This window comes from Anas platyrhynchos, chromosome 8 (genome assembly GCF_047663525.1).
Source record: "Anas platyrhynchos isolate ZD024472 breed Pekin duck chromosome 8, IASCAAS_PekinDuck_T2T, whole genome shotgun sequence".
NCBI lineage: Eukaryota > Metazoa > Chordata > Aves > Anseriformes > Anatidae > Anas > Anas platyrhynchos.
In genome coordinates, this window is record NC_092594.1 from 7,990,646 (window position 1) to 8,007,593 (window position 16,948).

Here is a 16,948-nt window from a genome sequence, read left to right on the forward strand (position 1 = left end):
TTTGTAAGGGGGTGAATCAGGCCACATGACAAAGTCTCTAGGGAAAGTTACTATTATGAAAAGCACAATAACATTTACTGTTAACTAAACACTGTTTTTAATTAGACAAATAATGTTATTTTCCCATTCTTTCAAAAGGCAAGGAAACGGTGTGAGGAAGAGAAGGGGGAATATGAGCTCTGCCAAATGGAAAAGGGCAGCTATGGGATTATTTCCAGCTTCCGAGTAGAAGAATGATGAAGATTTAAGCAAAAAAAAAAAACAAACCCAAGATGCTACAGAAACGGAAATGTCCTTTTAAATTCCTCTTCACACTGTTACACAACACTGAAAATCTACAGCACTTTACTTTGAATAGTGAAAGGTCACTATTTATACCAAATTTATCACTAGTCATGCATTTCCTATCCTCCCTCACTCTTCTCCTAGCAGAGCGCTCTGTTCACATCTGGGTCTGTTTAACAAGTGATTGGAAATTTAGCCTCCTGATTTCCCGTTAAATACTAGGCACAGGAAAACAAATAGCACTTGTTTTTCAGTGAGTTTTGTCAGTCATCCAAAATCTAGTGCAAGCCATAGAACAGCCTGTGGTTTGATGGCAAAGACCCAAAATATGTGAACCATATTTTCATGAAGTAAAAGGAATAAACCAGCTATTGGATGAAATAGTAAGAGCATAGCTTTTTTCTTCTTAGAAATACACAAATGACTAATAATTAAGGTCTTAATTCTATCACTTACTTTTCCTTGCAGCTTTTCTTTTTTCTTTTCAAATCTCAAGACAAGAGCCCAGGATCTGGTTTTGTATTTATTATCGCTACTGTTGTTTCCCCACCATTTCACAAACTTAACACATACCCAGTCCTTTTAAAGGAGTTCCTCTCCGTAAGGTTATTTGCTTGCTAAGTGTTTTTGCATCTGTAACTTACTCATTCAATTGCCTGAATAACCAACACAGAGAAAGAGCTGAAGCATCACATTTGTAACCAAACACTATAAACAATCACATATGTGTATATATATATATTTCTATTATATATATAATCTATTGTAAAAGTGATTTCTATTGGGAAATTAAAAAGGATTGGGTCCGTTTTTTCATTGATTTAATTCTCACTAGTTTCACTTACCCAGTAAAGATATTCCTAGGCTATAAAAGCAATCGAGGAAGTTACCAAATCTAAAGAAAGAAAACACTAGTGAGCAGCATCTGTAAAACCCTCTTTCTAGGCAGCTTCATAAACCTTTTGGTTTTCTGCCAAGACATGTTCTCAGGAACTGCTTTTAGGGAAGGAAAGAAATAAGGACTTGAGGGGAAGAAAGGAAATTATTTTGTTATACAGAAATTTAAAAGTGTGGTGATGGCAGAGGTCTAGTAAAGTTTTTCTCCAAGATTGACCTGTAAGAGGATCACAGGTAAAAGTACTTTCTGCAGGTGTTGCCTATCTTATGTAAAATTGAGAGCTGTTATAATCTAACCAAGCTAATCCCCAGTGAGGATGTACTTTTCCATCCCACTGACCCTTTCTGATATAGTTTTGGCATTTACTTCCTGCAGAGGAGAAGAATTATTTAGCACAGGTGCTCAATATTCCCCTTGCTGAACTGAGTAGACTTTCCCATCTACGCACTGCTCTTCCTTGAGGGGGCTGGTGGTCCAGCCCAGAAAACCTTCTGTTGAAACAGAAAATGCCCAATCCCCAAACTGTTGAGTTTTTGTGACATGTAAACAATAATCCAATCAGAGTAATATGACTAAATACAACATTAATTGAAGTGATTATTTTCAATTACTCATGTCTGGCAGAGTTCAAGCACTAAGCCAGTACTTGAACCCAGTTTTAGGTGTTTTCAGATTGAAATACCATGATGTTTAGGTATGTTTACATTTTAACATGGTCAGAATAAACTCAGGACTTTCTGTACTAAAATCACAATAATTTTCCCAGCACCATTTTTCCTGCTGTTCTTTCCCGGTTAACCTCAGAGAACTCAGCTACAACAGTGGGCAAAGCAAAAGATGTGTTTTATGTGCTTTACAAAAACTGTGCTTTACAAAAACACTTGTGCACTAAAACAGTGCCATTAGAAGACACCTGACCTCCTTATCTTGCATAGCACTAAAATAGCATTATGTACACCAGGCAAATACAGCATTACAAGTTCTGTAAACCTTACTGTATCACTTTTTACTGAATGTTATAAAATATATGTAAATTTTACTTCTGTTTACTGCTACTCCCTTCTCTACATGAAGTAGTACCCTTTGCCTCTCAATATTGCAAATTACTATGTCAGTAAATCAGCTGAATATAACTCAAGGCAGTTCAGAGTGCATTCAAGAAGCACATTTGTTACTAACACAATAACTTATTTACTTTGCAGCAAAATAATCGTTATTTATATATTGTATGTCAGTTTTTAACAAGATGCCAGCATTTTTTCTTAAGACCATTTACTAATGCTTTCTCTGCTTTATAGGTGGGAAAGAAGCACAATGACAACACAGTAAGGCAATGGACAAGTAAAGAACAACTCCCTTTAGCAACTCTGTGCTGTCCCAGAGAGCTTCCTCTAAAGTACCGTAACCATCACTCTCGGAGTATTTTCCTCATCACCAGTAAGTTTCAGAAGTTACCAATTACACTTCTTCATTTTCCTAACTAGGGATCAATCAATAAAAAGGCATAATTCATACTTTACATACAGTATAGTAATAAAATTGTGAATGACTGTATTGTATGAGAAGTCTGAAAAAGGGGGTGGAAAGTCAATGGTTATTCTGCCTAAGGCTTCCATAGAGACAGACACAATAGTTATGACACTCCTATGGTATGCGTGACACAGATTTCTGTTTTGAGCATACAATTCACGGACATCAAAAAAGTGTTGTTGTTTTTTTAATTTGAAATCCTTTATGATTCAAAATATTCCATTTTCTGGCTTGGCTATAAATTTAATGAGAATGAACAAGACAGAGCTGCAGAAGTACTCTTATAAGCCAAGTATTTTCAAACAAGGGCCAATGAAATGCAGCAGTTCTGCACTCCGCGCCCCTTGCAGCTGTGCTTTACACTCTTAAGCTTAATTCTCTGAAATTTGCTCAGGACTCTGGCAAGCAGGTAGGGAATCTTTCCACTACTAGAGCTGAAGCAGTACATGTATGTCCATCTACTCCACGACTCATCTGGAAATCAGAACCCTTGGTTCTGCAAAGGGCCAAGCAGGTTCTTCAGGCAAGAGGTAATCCTAGTGACTGCAACCTGGCATGGCCTGCCACAGACAAGCAGCTGTGCTGCAAAACTAGAGCTGATCTATTTCTCTTCGGAGTGCTGTACTTGTCCACAGGTGCTGTGGTTAGGACTTCCTCAGTATTTCCCATAGTTTTCTATGATACATGATTCTGTGCTCTTTTTTCAGAAACTGGTTGGGAAAGCAGTGCATTTGGCTTTGTGAGCAGGGCAGAACTGTGAAAAGGCAATGGACAACCATGACAGGTCAAGTTGTTCAGCCTACTAACACAACCGTAACAACTACTGAGAACAAGATGTGGGAAGGCTTATGAGACCCTGAGAAGACATTTAAGCTCATTTATGTTTGCAGCAAAAAATACTGTCTTAGACAACACGTAAGATGAAAATGCCAGTGTGAGAGGGGCTCCAAGGCTTTCTTTTATTGTTGTTGTTTGGTTTTTGTTTGTTTCTTTGTTTTTTTCCTGGAATCTTGTTCTTCAAGCTCCTTACAGAAAAGAAAAGGAGAAACCAGAACTTGGTGGAAGGAAGACTATAAATTATTTACATGGCACTTGAGATCCCAGATTGTCAAGGAGAGCTCTTCAAATGTTTAAACATGATTAGGGACGGGTCAGCACTGAGAATTAGTTCAGTCCTTGCAACATAAAGGCCAGGTCTCCTGTCTGAACAGCTTACTGTGAGCAGTGCCATCGCTGCGTGGTGAGAGCACAGTGTGAAGCACCATAACTTCCAGCCCTTACCATCACCGGTGGAGCTGAGGAGGCTAGAGTACAGAAGAGGAGGTGACTCAGCCCCACCAGGGGGGAAACAAATCTGAAGCATCTATCAGGTCCTTCTGCCTCACCTGAGAAACCACCCAGTCCTTCCTGCAGCATCAGTGGCCATGCTTCCTGTGGTGATGCTTGAGGTCAGATAACCTTTTTGGTGTGAATTACAACAGCTGATGCTCAGGACACATTTTCAAATCTTTGTTGTTTTCAAGGCTCTTTCAAGCCAGAAGAGCTTGAAACAGTTTTCTAAAGCAAACACTTAGCTAATCATACAGTTTTGGCAGCTGAGGCCTTACGCACATTCCTATTGTTCCTATACCTTAGTGCAGCCCACTGAAGCCCTGCTAAGCCTGTTTCAAGCCAAGTAAGCCCAGTACAACCACAGTCTGAACGCTGGCATGATCACAGAATCACAGAACTGTAGGGGTTGGAAGGGACCTTGAAAGATCATCGGGTCCAACCCCCCTGCCAAAGCAGGTTCCTTAGAGCAGGCTGCCCAGGTAGGCGTCCAGACGGGCCTTGAATATCTCCAGAGAAGGAGACTCCACAGCCTCCCTGGGCAGCCTGTTCCAGCTCTCCGTCACCTTCACCATGAAGAAATTCTTTCTCATGTTGGTGCGGAACTGCCTGTGCTCAGTTTTGTGGCCATTACCCCTTGTCCTGTCCCCGCAAACCACTGAAAAGAGGTTGGCCAAATCCCTCTGTCTCCCACACCTCAGCTATTTATACACATTGAGGAGATCCCCTCTCAGTCTCCTTTTCTCCAGGCTGAACAGCCCCAGGTCTCTCAGCCTTTCCTCATAGGGAAGATGCTCCAGGCCCCATATCATCTTTGTGGCCCTCCGCTGCACTCTTTCCAGGAGATCCCTGTCTTTTTTGTACCGGGGAGCCCAGAACTGGACACAGTACTCCAGGTGAGGCCTGACCATGGCAGAGTAGAGGGGGAGGATCACCTCCCTTGACCTGCTGGCCATGCTCCTGTTCATGCACGCCAGGATCTCATTGGCCCTGTTGGCCACCAGGGCACACTGATGGCTCATGGTCAACCTGTCGTCCACCAGGACCCCCAGGTCCTTCTCCTCAGAGCTCTGCTCCAGCAGGTCGTCCCCCAGCCTGTACTGATACATGTGGTTGTTCCTTCCCAGGTGCAGGACTCTACACTTGCTCTTGTTAAACCTCATCTGGTTTCTTCCTGCCCATCTCTCCAGCTGGTCCAGGTCTCACTGAATGGCAGCACAGCCTTCTGGCGTGTCAGCCACTCCTCCCAGCTTCGTGTCATCAGCGTACTTGCTGAGGGCAGACACTATTCCCTCGTTAAGGTTGTCGATGAAGATGTTGAACGAGACCGGACCCAGCACCGACCGCTGGGGAACACTGCTAGTCACAGGTCTCCAGCCAGACTCTGCGCTGCCGATCACCACCCTCTGAGCTCGGCCACTCAGCCAGTTCTCAACCCACCTTACTGTCTACTCCTCTATCCCACACTTCCTCAGCTCTGCTGTTAGGATGTCATGGGAGACAGTACCGAAAGCCTTGCTAAAGTCAAGGTAGATGACATCCACTGCTCTCCCCTCATCTACCCAGCTGGTGATGCCATCATAGAAGGCAACGAGGTTGGTCGAGCACGACTTCCCCTTGGTGAATCCATGCTGAATACTCCTCATAACCTTCTTCTCTTCCAATTGGTTGGAGATGGCATCCAGAACAAGCTGCTCCAGCACCTTTCCAGGGACAGAGGTGAGCCTGACTGGCCTGTAGTTTCCCGCATCCTCCTTCTTGCCCTTTTTGAAGACCGGAGTGACATTGGCTATCCTCCAATCTTCAGGCACCTCTCCTGTTCTCCAGGGCCTTTCAAAGATGATAGAGTGGTTCAGCAATCACCTCTGCCAATTCCCTTAGCACATGTGGATGCATCCCATCGGGACCCACAGATTTGTGTGCATTGAGCCCACACAGATGCTCCCGAACCACTCCTTTGTCAACAAGGGGGGAAATCTTCACTTCCCAGACTCTCCTCCCTCTAGGGTCAAGGAGTCCCGGGGGGGAGTCCTTGAAGCAAAGACTGAAGCAAAGAAAGCATTCAGTATCTCCGCCTTCTCAGCATCTCCTGCTACCAGGACACCCCCTCGTTCAGCAAGGGACCCACATTATCCCTAGTCTTCCTTTTACTGCTTACATAGTTAAAAATAAACCTTCATATTATCCTTTATCTCTTTTGCAAGCCTGATCTCTATGTGGGCTTTAGCCTTCCTCATTGCGTCAAAACTGCTGAGCAGAAATGGATGACTCTCAACAGAAAGCCTCTTCACTTGCAAAGCCAAGGCAAGGCAAAGGGAAAAGGAAAATCTGAAGGGGAGGAAAAGAGATAGCTGAAAACATATTAGCTGATATGAAATGGGAGTGATGATGTCAAAAGTAAACTGAAAATATGATAAAGTCTTAATTAACTGGTAAAATGTGCTGATTCTTTTGATCAGAAGAGGAGTGAGGAAGGACTCTTATCATCATCTTGTTTCTCAGTCATTTTCGGAGCAGACCTGAATTGTATTGGTTGCATTAAGGGCATATAGCAGGAACGGTCCACAAGAAGTTAATAGTTAAGAGTCTCTAACAGATTGAGAAAATCTGAGATTTTGAACACTTCAGAATACAAGCCAACCCATGTTCTTTACACCAGTAAGTAACAAATTGCACTGGAAACAGGATGGAGTCCTTTACAGTTCGAAGTACCAAAAGTATTCCTACTCTTGTACTCTGATGACAGGAAAAAGAAATCTATCCCTGTGAGCAATAAGTCTCTTGGTGCACTTAATGGCATCACCGCTATATCAGGTCAACAAAGAGAAGTGTCCCTTCCCAGTGCAGCAGTCCTGACCACCCTCCCCTCCCGCAGATGTGCAGTGACCCCATTAAGCTCCCTTTAGGTACTGCAGAAGCAGTCACTGCCTACCACAGTCAGCTGTGCTGGAAGAGCAAAGTTAAACCCTATAAGGATATAGCTAAAAATAATCAAGATTAGTTCTGCAATTAGAGTTGAACACAGTAAAAGCTGCAACTTTAATAAAGACGACTCATGATTAGACATGATGTAACACATTAAAAATGTAATCCAAACAACTTGTCTGTTTCGCTACAAATAGCAAACTTGAATGTCCTGGCAAACTGTATGGACATGATTTACATATACTAGGTAATATTTGGATCCTATATTATAAGCAGTGCTCCAGCCTTTCTGAGAAATAAAAATGACTTCATTCTGGGCTTAGCTTGGTCATTTCAACAGACCAAGCTTCATTAGGGACATAAACTATAATTGTACACATTGATGCAAATTCTTGTTTGGTCACAAACCCTACAACTGGCATTCACCTGTAATATTTCCCATTGCTTTGAGGCTTTTTGCATTATATTATCAAACTTCTAATCAGGACTAGCAACCTTTTATAACCTCACAACTTTGTGAACTCGAATTACTGCTGGTGTTAAAAAAATAAATAAAAAAGGTAATTTCGGTTTCTTTTCCTTGAATTCACACAACAGGTAATTAAGTACTTTTTCCCCAACCGCTTTGCCCTGCCACCTAACTATACCTCAGAACCCTACACTGAAACTTGACCTTGTGTTAACTTTCCTTTTTTAAATGTATGTTCAAAAACTTTCCAAATGAATGCCACAAACTCAATGTCTTGTGAGACAAATAGCTATGAAACAGAGCAGGCCAGAGGACTGTCTATACTTACAAAGAAAACTCTTCGGATTCCAGGTGCCAGTCTTTCTGTTTTTAGCTTCCAGTGCAGAGGCAAAGGAGAGTTGAGAAGAAACACCAGAGGCTTCTGGTGAATATGTACAGATGAAATTGGATTCAAGTGTAATGTGACCTACAGAGAAATACAGAAATACATGATTAAGTGGAATTTGAAACAATGAATCAGAGGTCATTGTTATATATATTATGGCTTCCAGTGCTAAGACCTCCTGACCCGAGATTATGGACTAAACTACTTCCCAAAAAATCAGTCAACAGAGCACAGATAAAGAATGAAACAGTTAACATTCATGCTCTATGCTTGCAAAGCACTGCTAAAGTGTTTAAGAAAACCTTGGCAAATGCTGATGAAAAATAGCTTATGCAAAAGGTCAAACCACTAAGCCAAGAGCTGGAGAACAGGGAGAAAAAAGAATTGCAAAGAAAACTCTGATTTCTGATGGTAGCCTACAACGCTGGCTTAGAGCAGAAACCTCATCTGCTAATGCTATTAGGGCATAAATCTAACCTGCAAAATATATAAAACGAAACAAACAAAACAGAAGAAACAAATCCAGAAAAACAAGGTAGAAGTACACTAGCTTATGGAAGCTACATATACAAATACACATTTCTGTATTCTAACAGAAATTTGAACATACTCAGGAAAGAAAACGCCCATCTTCAGTGATAGAAAAGTGTACGTGGAGAATATGGTCCCAGGAAAATGGGCATTACAAAAGTGAGAAAAGCTGAAGAACTGACTCTTTAAACACCAGTTTGTTTTTCTGGAAGCCCTTCCTGCTCCATTCTGCATATCACCAATGCTGCCCCTAGAGAAAGGGGCAAAACTCAGCACATGAAAGAGAACAACAGTGTCAGTTTTTAGAACACCACAACTTGCAATTGAAATCACACCATCTTTAAAATTTCTAAAATGTTTTTTTAAGCAGTCAGTACTTGACTTGATAGTTCATCCTGCTTTATAGAAGAAAAGCATTGGGAATACAACTGAGGGGTCATACAGCATGGACGCCAAGAAGGCAAGTTTGTGTCTCACAACAGTGGGTTGCTGCTAAGCTCCCTGACGGAGAGCCACAACTCTTTGAAAAGAGTAGAAAAGGAACAGAGGGAGTAAACATGAACACAACCACAAGTTTCAGTGGTTGCTCACAAAATTGAGCATATAGATAAGAATGAATTTTGCCTCTTGCTAGAGAATCTGAGAAGAAACCTGGGACACAGCAATCACTCTGTATTGATTACTGTTTTATTCTTATATAGTGGTAGTGTCAGTTCATTTACAATTAAAATAAATGCAGATACATCTAATTAGATGAAAGCTAGAGACCAAACTGAACATTAGCTATCCACGATTGTTTAAAATCTTTCCGAAAGGGGGAGAAAAAAAAAAAAAAAAAAAGCTTCCCCCCCCACACACACTCCCTTTACTGAAAAGTTCACTTTCAGTGCAAAGTAAATGTCAAATCTAGGTCTCAGGTCTGACAAGCGCCTGGAGGGCAGAAGAAAATCAGAAACTTTTTCTGCTACTTAAAAACTTACGAAGAAATGACAAGCAGTTGGCTATGTGCACCATGACTATCAGTTAGCCTACGATTCCATGCAGAATTTACCTGACTCTTAAAACAAACAATTGTTATATATGGAGTGGTAATTCGTGTCAGAAAAATGGTTTATATTAATAAAGAAGGGGGAGATTTGGGAATGTAGCAATGGGGGTCAGAAAGCCTCGTGGTTGGTGATAACATCAGACTATTAACGATGAGGTCATCAGGAATGTAAAACAAGCAACCCCCTCTGTTAAGGCACGGAAGTTGCTGGGGGGGTTGCTGGTTAGAACTGTTAACATTTATTGTTTAATGTTATATGATAATAATATTATTAGTGTGATTTCAAGGGTTAACGAAACGCGGGAAAAGCAATCACATTTTGTTGCTTTCGGGAACCTTGTGGTGGGCAGAAGAAGAGGGAGACAGTCGAAGCTGCTCCTGCAGTCTGGAACAAAAGGTTGCTAATGGTGATGGGGAAACCGTGAGCCTTTCACCCACAACGACCACCACAAAGAGAGTTATAATATGAAGCGGGGATAGGATATCCATATGTATAGGCGAACTCGGGTTTCTTGTAAATATGTAACAGCAATGTCCTATATATATTTGGGAAGTTCGACGGGTGCGTGTGCGTGTTGGTAGAGCACAGACTCCCCGCGCACCCAGCGCTGTTTACTTGCCTTTTATAAATATTCTGTTATGTTACTAAATTCAGAGTTGAGACTTCATTTATAACACAACGAATTATCTTAAGTAACCACAGTGGAACAAGGTGTCAAGCCCCACTGAACACACTTCTAGGAGCAATTCAGTATGTATAGTAAAAACAAACCCAAACCCAAACTATAACTCAACTCCAAGATCCATTGCCAGCATCTCCTTTTCCTGCCTCCTGTGGCTATGGCTTTTTCCATACCAAGCAGCCACTCCCAATACCAAGTTAGAGAGGACCAAGTGAAGGTTGAAGGGTTATCGGGATGCCTGGGAGAAAGGAGGCAGGAGTGTTGCCATGGTGGGGGGGCTGGAACAGGACCCTCCAAATGAAACAAGTCCCATTAAGCAGTGTCTGAGCCTCTGCTGTACCAAGGTTTTCTTCCAGAATGGGCTGTGAAAGGCACCTGCTCCCAGACACTAACCTCTCATTTCTTTAAATTTTTATTCCCCCCAATCCATCTTTTTCTCTTTGAATGAATCCAGAAACATATAAGGGTTCCCCATGCACTTTCTCTAAATGAAATTCTACCATCAACTGGCTGAACCTGCACATCCTTCTAAAGAAATAACATCTTGTCTTTTCAGAAGCAAGCACACACTGGCTAATGCTCACTCTGACCTGAGAAAGGCTGAGCACCTCCATTTTCCAGGTAAATGCAGTCAGATCTCCAAGTACTTGATCTCTCTCAGCAGGACACCTGTTTTATGCATTTCCAAAACAAAACATTAAGCACCATGGATTACCATGTCTTCCAGGGACTGCTTTTCTATTTTTTGCCTCAAAAGAATAAAATATCTCCCCTTAGGAGACTGCATATTAGCTCTCTGAATGCTAACAGGATGACAGAGACTTCATATGCCAAACAGGCGTGATCTTAGTTATAGCCTGACACTTTAAAGCAGGTTTTATAAAGCCAAAGTAATTCTTTTAGCTGGAAGAAAAAGAAAAAAAAAGTTTTGTTATTTCTCCCCTCCCCCTCAAGGCTCCCCCGCTTTGTTGTTCTGTCTACAAATGGAAAGAGATGAAAGTAGAAAGGAAAAGGTGTTTAAAACTCTTGTTAAAATCACTGCTATAAAAAGCATTCATTCTTGTGGTTTTTCAGGTGTAATCACGGCTAATTAGTAATGAGCTGTTTAAACTATTAAATATAATTACTTTGTTCTGGGGTTATGTAATATAGTTATCTTACAAAGCAATAAAAATTTTGTAATCTAAATTTACCAAAGAAGTCTAGTTAGCCAAGTTTTATCTTTTGTAGTCCTTATCCAGCAAAGCTGAGTTCAAATTTTTTTATTTTTTTTTCAACTGCAAATGGCAGGAAGTACATTTAACTGTGAACTCTCCAAACTGTCAATGAGAAAAATCTCCTGTGCTAAATGCAGTGAATATTACGTATGTCCACTCTTATCATGTGGATTCATTGCCACGTTTTCACAACCAAAGGAAAAATGGTTTCTTCTGATCCCAAAGCAAGTAAAGGCTAATGTAAATATTTACAAAGTGAGCTATAATATGTTTATGTATTTAAATAACCAAGAACAGAGAAACAGTAATGGCATCCTGATATTGGCCAGTAGGTGCAGTTAGTTTGGGTTTGCACCCTGCTTGTGCTTTTATCAGAATGTCAAGTTAATTCAAAGAAGATGCTCCTACCAGAAATTTTAAAAATTCTTGCTATTTCAAACCTCTGGTATTTATTAAAAACAGAAATGATGACAAGAAACATAACGCACTTCATCTCAGAAACAGTTAGGCCAAGTCCTTTGGGTAATTAGAAAATGAAGAAGTATCTCTGTTTCAACCGATCTCAGACAGGTTTACTCAAAGCCAGCGTCTCATCAGACAACACAGATGTTTTACACTTCATGAAGATTTCTGCCTGTTAGCTTGGTCACATGAGAGCATAAAAAGAAATCATACCACCTTAGCGAGAAAATCAGATTCTTTGCGACTGCATCTCCTATTACATTTCCTAGTCACTATTCTTTTAGGCTTCAGAAATTAAATATGCATATAATATATACATACAGTTATTTCCACATAAAGTTTGACTCTTGCTCAGAAACAGTGGTATATCTATGCACGCCTTTGGCTGGAATTGTAGCATAAATTATATCACATAATGGAATTTTCCTACATTTCTGAAAGAAAAATGCAGGCTGATCTTTAAAACTGCAGGACTTGAATCCAAAATCGATTAAGTTTTCGTAAATAAATTTAAGCATTCTTGTAAAATTTTTCAAAATAAATGTGAGTTTGCATTCCTGCACTCATTTTGATCACAAGCAAGACAGCAAATCACATTATGTGGAATTCATATCCCTAGTCCCGGACTTGCTAAATAATATAGTTCACATGCACACGTTCCTGCAGCAGCCTCTGTCACTACACTCTTTGGCAAATACTTTCCCTGTCACTGTACTTAGTCCTTAGCACTAGCTAGGCATTTTCTGGTTAAGAAATCCCACAAAGCCGCTCAACAACTGCTCAGCAACATCTTGGTCACATTTTTTCATAATTCATTTTTGCTTCAGAGATAGCTCTGATGATGAGCACCTGGCCAGCTTAGCCTGAATGCAACTGTTTCCCCTGGGAAGGCCTATCAAAGGAAGTCTGACAGTGTAACTGCACCCCCACCTAGTATTTAGAATTGCCCCATCATCACCTGTGCTTGATGATACACAACAGTGGCATCTATTATGGGAGACTTTTTCCTGGCCCCAGGAGAGATTTTCTGGGAAAACACTGGGAATGCCTCTCCCACTCCTACCTTAGAGACTGAAAAACTTAAAAGGACTTTAAGTTGTTATGAGCTCATGACATTGATACAAGAGAAGTACCAAGCTATAACCAGCACATCCAGCACAACACTGCCCCTCTGCCCTCTTAAACTTTCCGTTGCCACACCAGTGCTCCCACCTTACCCCTGTGTGACCATCCAGCATGGCCTCCACTGCTATAAGGGGTGGACAGGCAACGAAAGACCCTTATCCCTACTTTCCAGCAATATCTATCACCAAAAAGTCATGTCTGTTAGAGTGTCTAGGAAACCATATATTTGCTGAATCCTACACAGTACTCTCTTTTCCCAGCCACGTTTTCCTCCCATCTCATCTTAGTTTGTTAGCTCTTCGAGGCACATCCTTTCTCAAATGTCTAGACGGTTCATAGCACCTTCTAAACACCGCATAAATTAATAGAAAGGTACTGGATCATTTCAAACCACCAAACAAAATGTTTCTAATTAATAGCATAAGAGCTAACTAGATTTTTTCCCTTTCTTTTTGTATTTTCACTGGCAGAATTCATATTATTAAGTATGTATGTTAAACACTGCCCAGAAACCCTGCTGGAAACCAGTCCTCCACGTGTGCAGCTCTGTACGGCCAGATACAGAGACCTGGTGCAAAATCCTGAACCCACTGAACTCAATGGTAAAATTCACTACTTCTCTGAAACTCCCAGTGCAGCCTTTCTATTTTTTAAATGATGTATCTGAAAAGAGATATTCTCCACCCGTTCTTGTAAGTTCACACAAACCTACAATACACACGTTGTGCTCCTCAGCAGCGCACCACCACAGCCAAATCTTCTGCATCTCAGACAGCTTTCTCTATATGAGCAGTTTGGTCAAACAATAACAAGAGAAAATTAAACCAGAGTCATGAAATGTACTAAAGTGCTTTTAGGTCACCTAGTACGTTTAACAACCAGCTGCTATGGCTCTGTTCACATTATTTTTAAAACATATAAAGGAACAGCACATTAACCAAGCAGACAGCAGCGTAACAACTGTATGTGAAAATAAGACCATGTGGTCCAACACATTCCGCACTCCTTGCGAAGGACTCTTTGATTACTGAGCTGATGTGTAGCCAGCATTTTTGTTGTGCAATCAGTATTAGGCCAGACTTTCTGGACACGTGTGTCAGCACTGGCTCTTTCAGGAAGACTCAGCCTCAGGAGTTGTTTGTCAGAGCAAGCTGCTCTTCCAGGCTCGGGTCTGCCCCTCCCAGTCTCCTTTGGCACACACTCACTCCTCCAAATACATGACTAATTTGTGAGGAATACGACAACTTGGTCATAAGTAAATATTAAATATTAAGGCTATACCAAAAATCTGTAAAACGAAACCTACAAATTCACAAAAAAAGTGCGTTACAGCAAGAAAGGATGTAACTATGAATAGGAAACTAACCACAGAGAAGTTTTGCCATTTTTTATTGAATGAATCTTTCAGTATGTTTTAAAACTGGAAAAAAAAAAAAAAAAAAAAAAAAGACTTCAAGTAGACACTACGTTTTATAGGTGCCATGCCTTTTTGGGTATTTCGATCTTGGGCAGCCCTTTGAGAAGCCGGGTATGTGGGCTGCTGACCAACTTCAACTCAGTAAGTGGGGCACAAGTGTGTTGGGGAGCAAGCTCTCTGGGCTAATTACCAGGGCTTTAAACTAGGTTTGACGGGGAAAGGGAGGGGAGCTAAAAGTGACAGAGAAGGGCTGGGTGAAGTTGTCACTGCTGTCACTGTTGAAGATAGTAGGGAAAAACCTCTGAGTTGTGCCATAGGATCATCCGAGGGTTCCTCATAGAAGGTGATGATCTTGATACCCCATCCAGAATTTTCTTCTTCTTGCATCCCTCCAGGGGTAACTGTGCCTGCTGCTTCCCTAATGTGCCTGTATACCAGTGCATGGAGCATGGGAAATAAACGGGATGAGCTTGAGATCTGTGTTTGGTCGCAGGGCCACCATCTCATTGCAATCACAGAGATGTGGTGGGACAGCTCGCACGACTGGAACGCAGTCATGAAGGGCTATGAACTCTTTAGGAAAGATAGGCTGGGGAAGCGAGGGGGTGGGGTTGCCCTTTATGTGAGGGAGCAATTAGAGTGTACCCACCTCCACCTGTGGGAGGGTGATGGACAAGTGGAGAGCTTGTGGGTGAGAATTAAGGGGTGGGCTGGTATGGGAGACACTGTTGTGGGGGTATACTACAGGTCACCAGATGAGGAGGAGGAGATAGATGAGGTCTTCTAAAAGCAGCTAGTAGTAGCCTCACGATCATGGGTGCTGGTTCTCATGGGGGACTCCAGTTTTCCAGACATCTGTTGGAAAAGCAACTTGGTCAGGTATGCACAGTCCAAACTGTTCCTACGCTTCATTGAAGACAATTTTCTGATGCAGGTAGTGGAGGAGCCAACGAGGAGGGGGGTGCTCCTGGGCCTTGTCCTTACCAACAAGGATGGGCTTGATAGTTATGTAAAGGTCGGGGCAGCTTGGGATGCAGCAACCATGAGATGGTGGAGTTCAAGACGGAACTTGGTGGAAGAAGTAAGGCTAAAAGCAGGATTGCAGCCCTGGCCTTTCGGAGAGACAACTTCAGTCTCTTCCAGGACCTGCTTGGGAGTATCTCATGGGCTAGGTTGCTAGAAAGCAAGGGTGCATGTGAGAGCTGGGCTACATTTAAACAGCACTTCTTCCAAGCTCAGGATCTGTGCATCCCTAAGAGTACAAAATCAGTAAAGGGGGGCAGGAAACCTGCGTGGATGAGCAAGGAGCTCATCGATAAGATCAAAAGGAAGAGGAAGGTCTATGAAATGTGGAAAAAGGGCCTGTCCTGTTGGGAGGAGTATAGAAGCATTGTCAGGGCCTGCAGGGACGCGACAAGGAAGGCTAAAGTCCACGTAGAGATGAGGCTTGCAAAAGAGATAAAGGATAATATGAAGGTTTATTTTTAACTATGTAAGCAGTAAAAGGAAGACTAGGGATAATGTGGGTCCCTTGCTGAACGAGGGGGTGTCCTGGTAACAGGAGATGCTGAGAAGGCGGAGATACTGAATGCTTTCTTTGCTTCAGTCTTTGCTTCAAGGACTCCCCCCCGGGACTCCTTGACCCTAGAGGGAGGAGAGTCTGGGAAGTGAAGATTTCCCCCCTTGTTGACAAAGGAGTGGTTCGGGAGCGTCTGTGTGGGCTCAACGCACACAAATCCGTGGGTCCCGATGGGATGCATCCACGTGTGCTAAGGGAATTGGCAGAGGTGATTGCTGAACCACTCTATCATCTTTGAAAGGCCCTGGAGAACAGGAGAGGTGCCTGAAGATTGGAGGATAGCCAATGTCACTCCGGTCTTCAAAAAGGGCAAGAAGGAGGATGCGGGAAACTACAGGCCAGTCAGGCTCACCTCTGTCCCTGGAAAGGTGCTGGAGCAGCTTGTTCTGGATGCCATCTCCAACCAATTGGAAGAGAAGAAGGTTATGAGGAGTAGTCAGCATGGATTCACCAAGGGGAAGTCGTGCTCGACCAACCTCATTGCCTTCTATGATGGCATCACCAGCTGGGTAGATGAGGGGAGAGCAGTGGATGTCATCTACCTTGACTTTAGCAAGGCTTTCGGTACTGTCTCCCATGACATCCTAACAGCAAAGCTGAGGAAGTGTGGGATAGAGGAGTAGACAGTAAGGTGGGTTGAGAACTGGCTGAGTGGCCGAGCTCAGAGGGTGGTGATCGGCAGCGCAGAGTCTGGCTGGAGACCTGTGACTAGCAGTGTTCCCCAGCGGTCGGTGCTGGGTCCGGTCTCGTTCAACATCTTCATCGACAACCTTAACGAGGGAATAGTGTCTGCCCTCAGCAGGTACACTGATGACACAAAGCTGGGAGGAGTGGCTGACACGCCAGAAGGCTGTGCTGCCATTCAGTGAGACCTGGACCAGCTGGAGAGATGGGCAGGAAGAAACCAGATGAGGTTTAACAAGAGCAAGTGTAGAGTCCTGCACCTGAGAAGGAACAACCACATGTATCAGTACAGGCTGGGGGACGACCTGCTGGAGCAGAGCTCTGAGGAGAAGGACCTGGGGGTCCTGGTGGACGACAGGTTGACCATGAGCCAGCAGTGTG

General features: G+C 42.6%; 1 protein-coding gene across 7 annotated transcripts in view; it reads right to left on the reverse strand.

Moving 5' to 3' along the window:
• TGFBR3 (transforming growth factor beta receptor 3) overlaps positions 1-16,948 on the reverse strand; it is a 130,138-nt gene that overhangs the window by 45,286 nt on the left and 67,904 nt on the right. For all 7 annotated transcript variants that reach the window (XM_021276952.4, XM_027463425.3, XM_027463422.3 and 4 more), the window contains one exon: positions 7,765-7,902. In XM_021276952.4, coding sequence (XP_021132627.1) covers positions 7,765-7,902 — 138 coding nt within the window. The remainder of the gene's footprint in view (positions 1-7,764; positions 7,903-16,948) is intronic.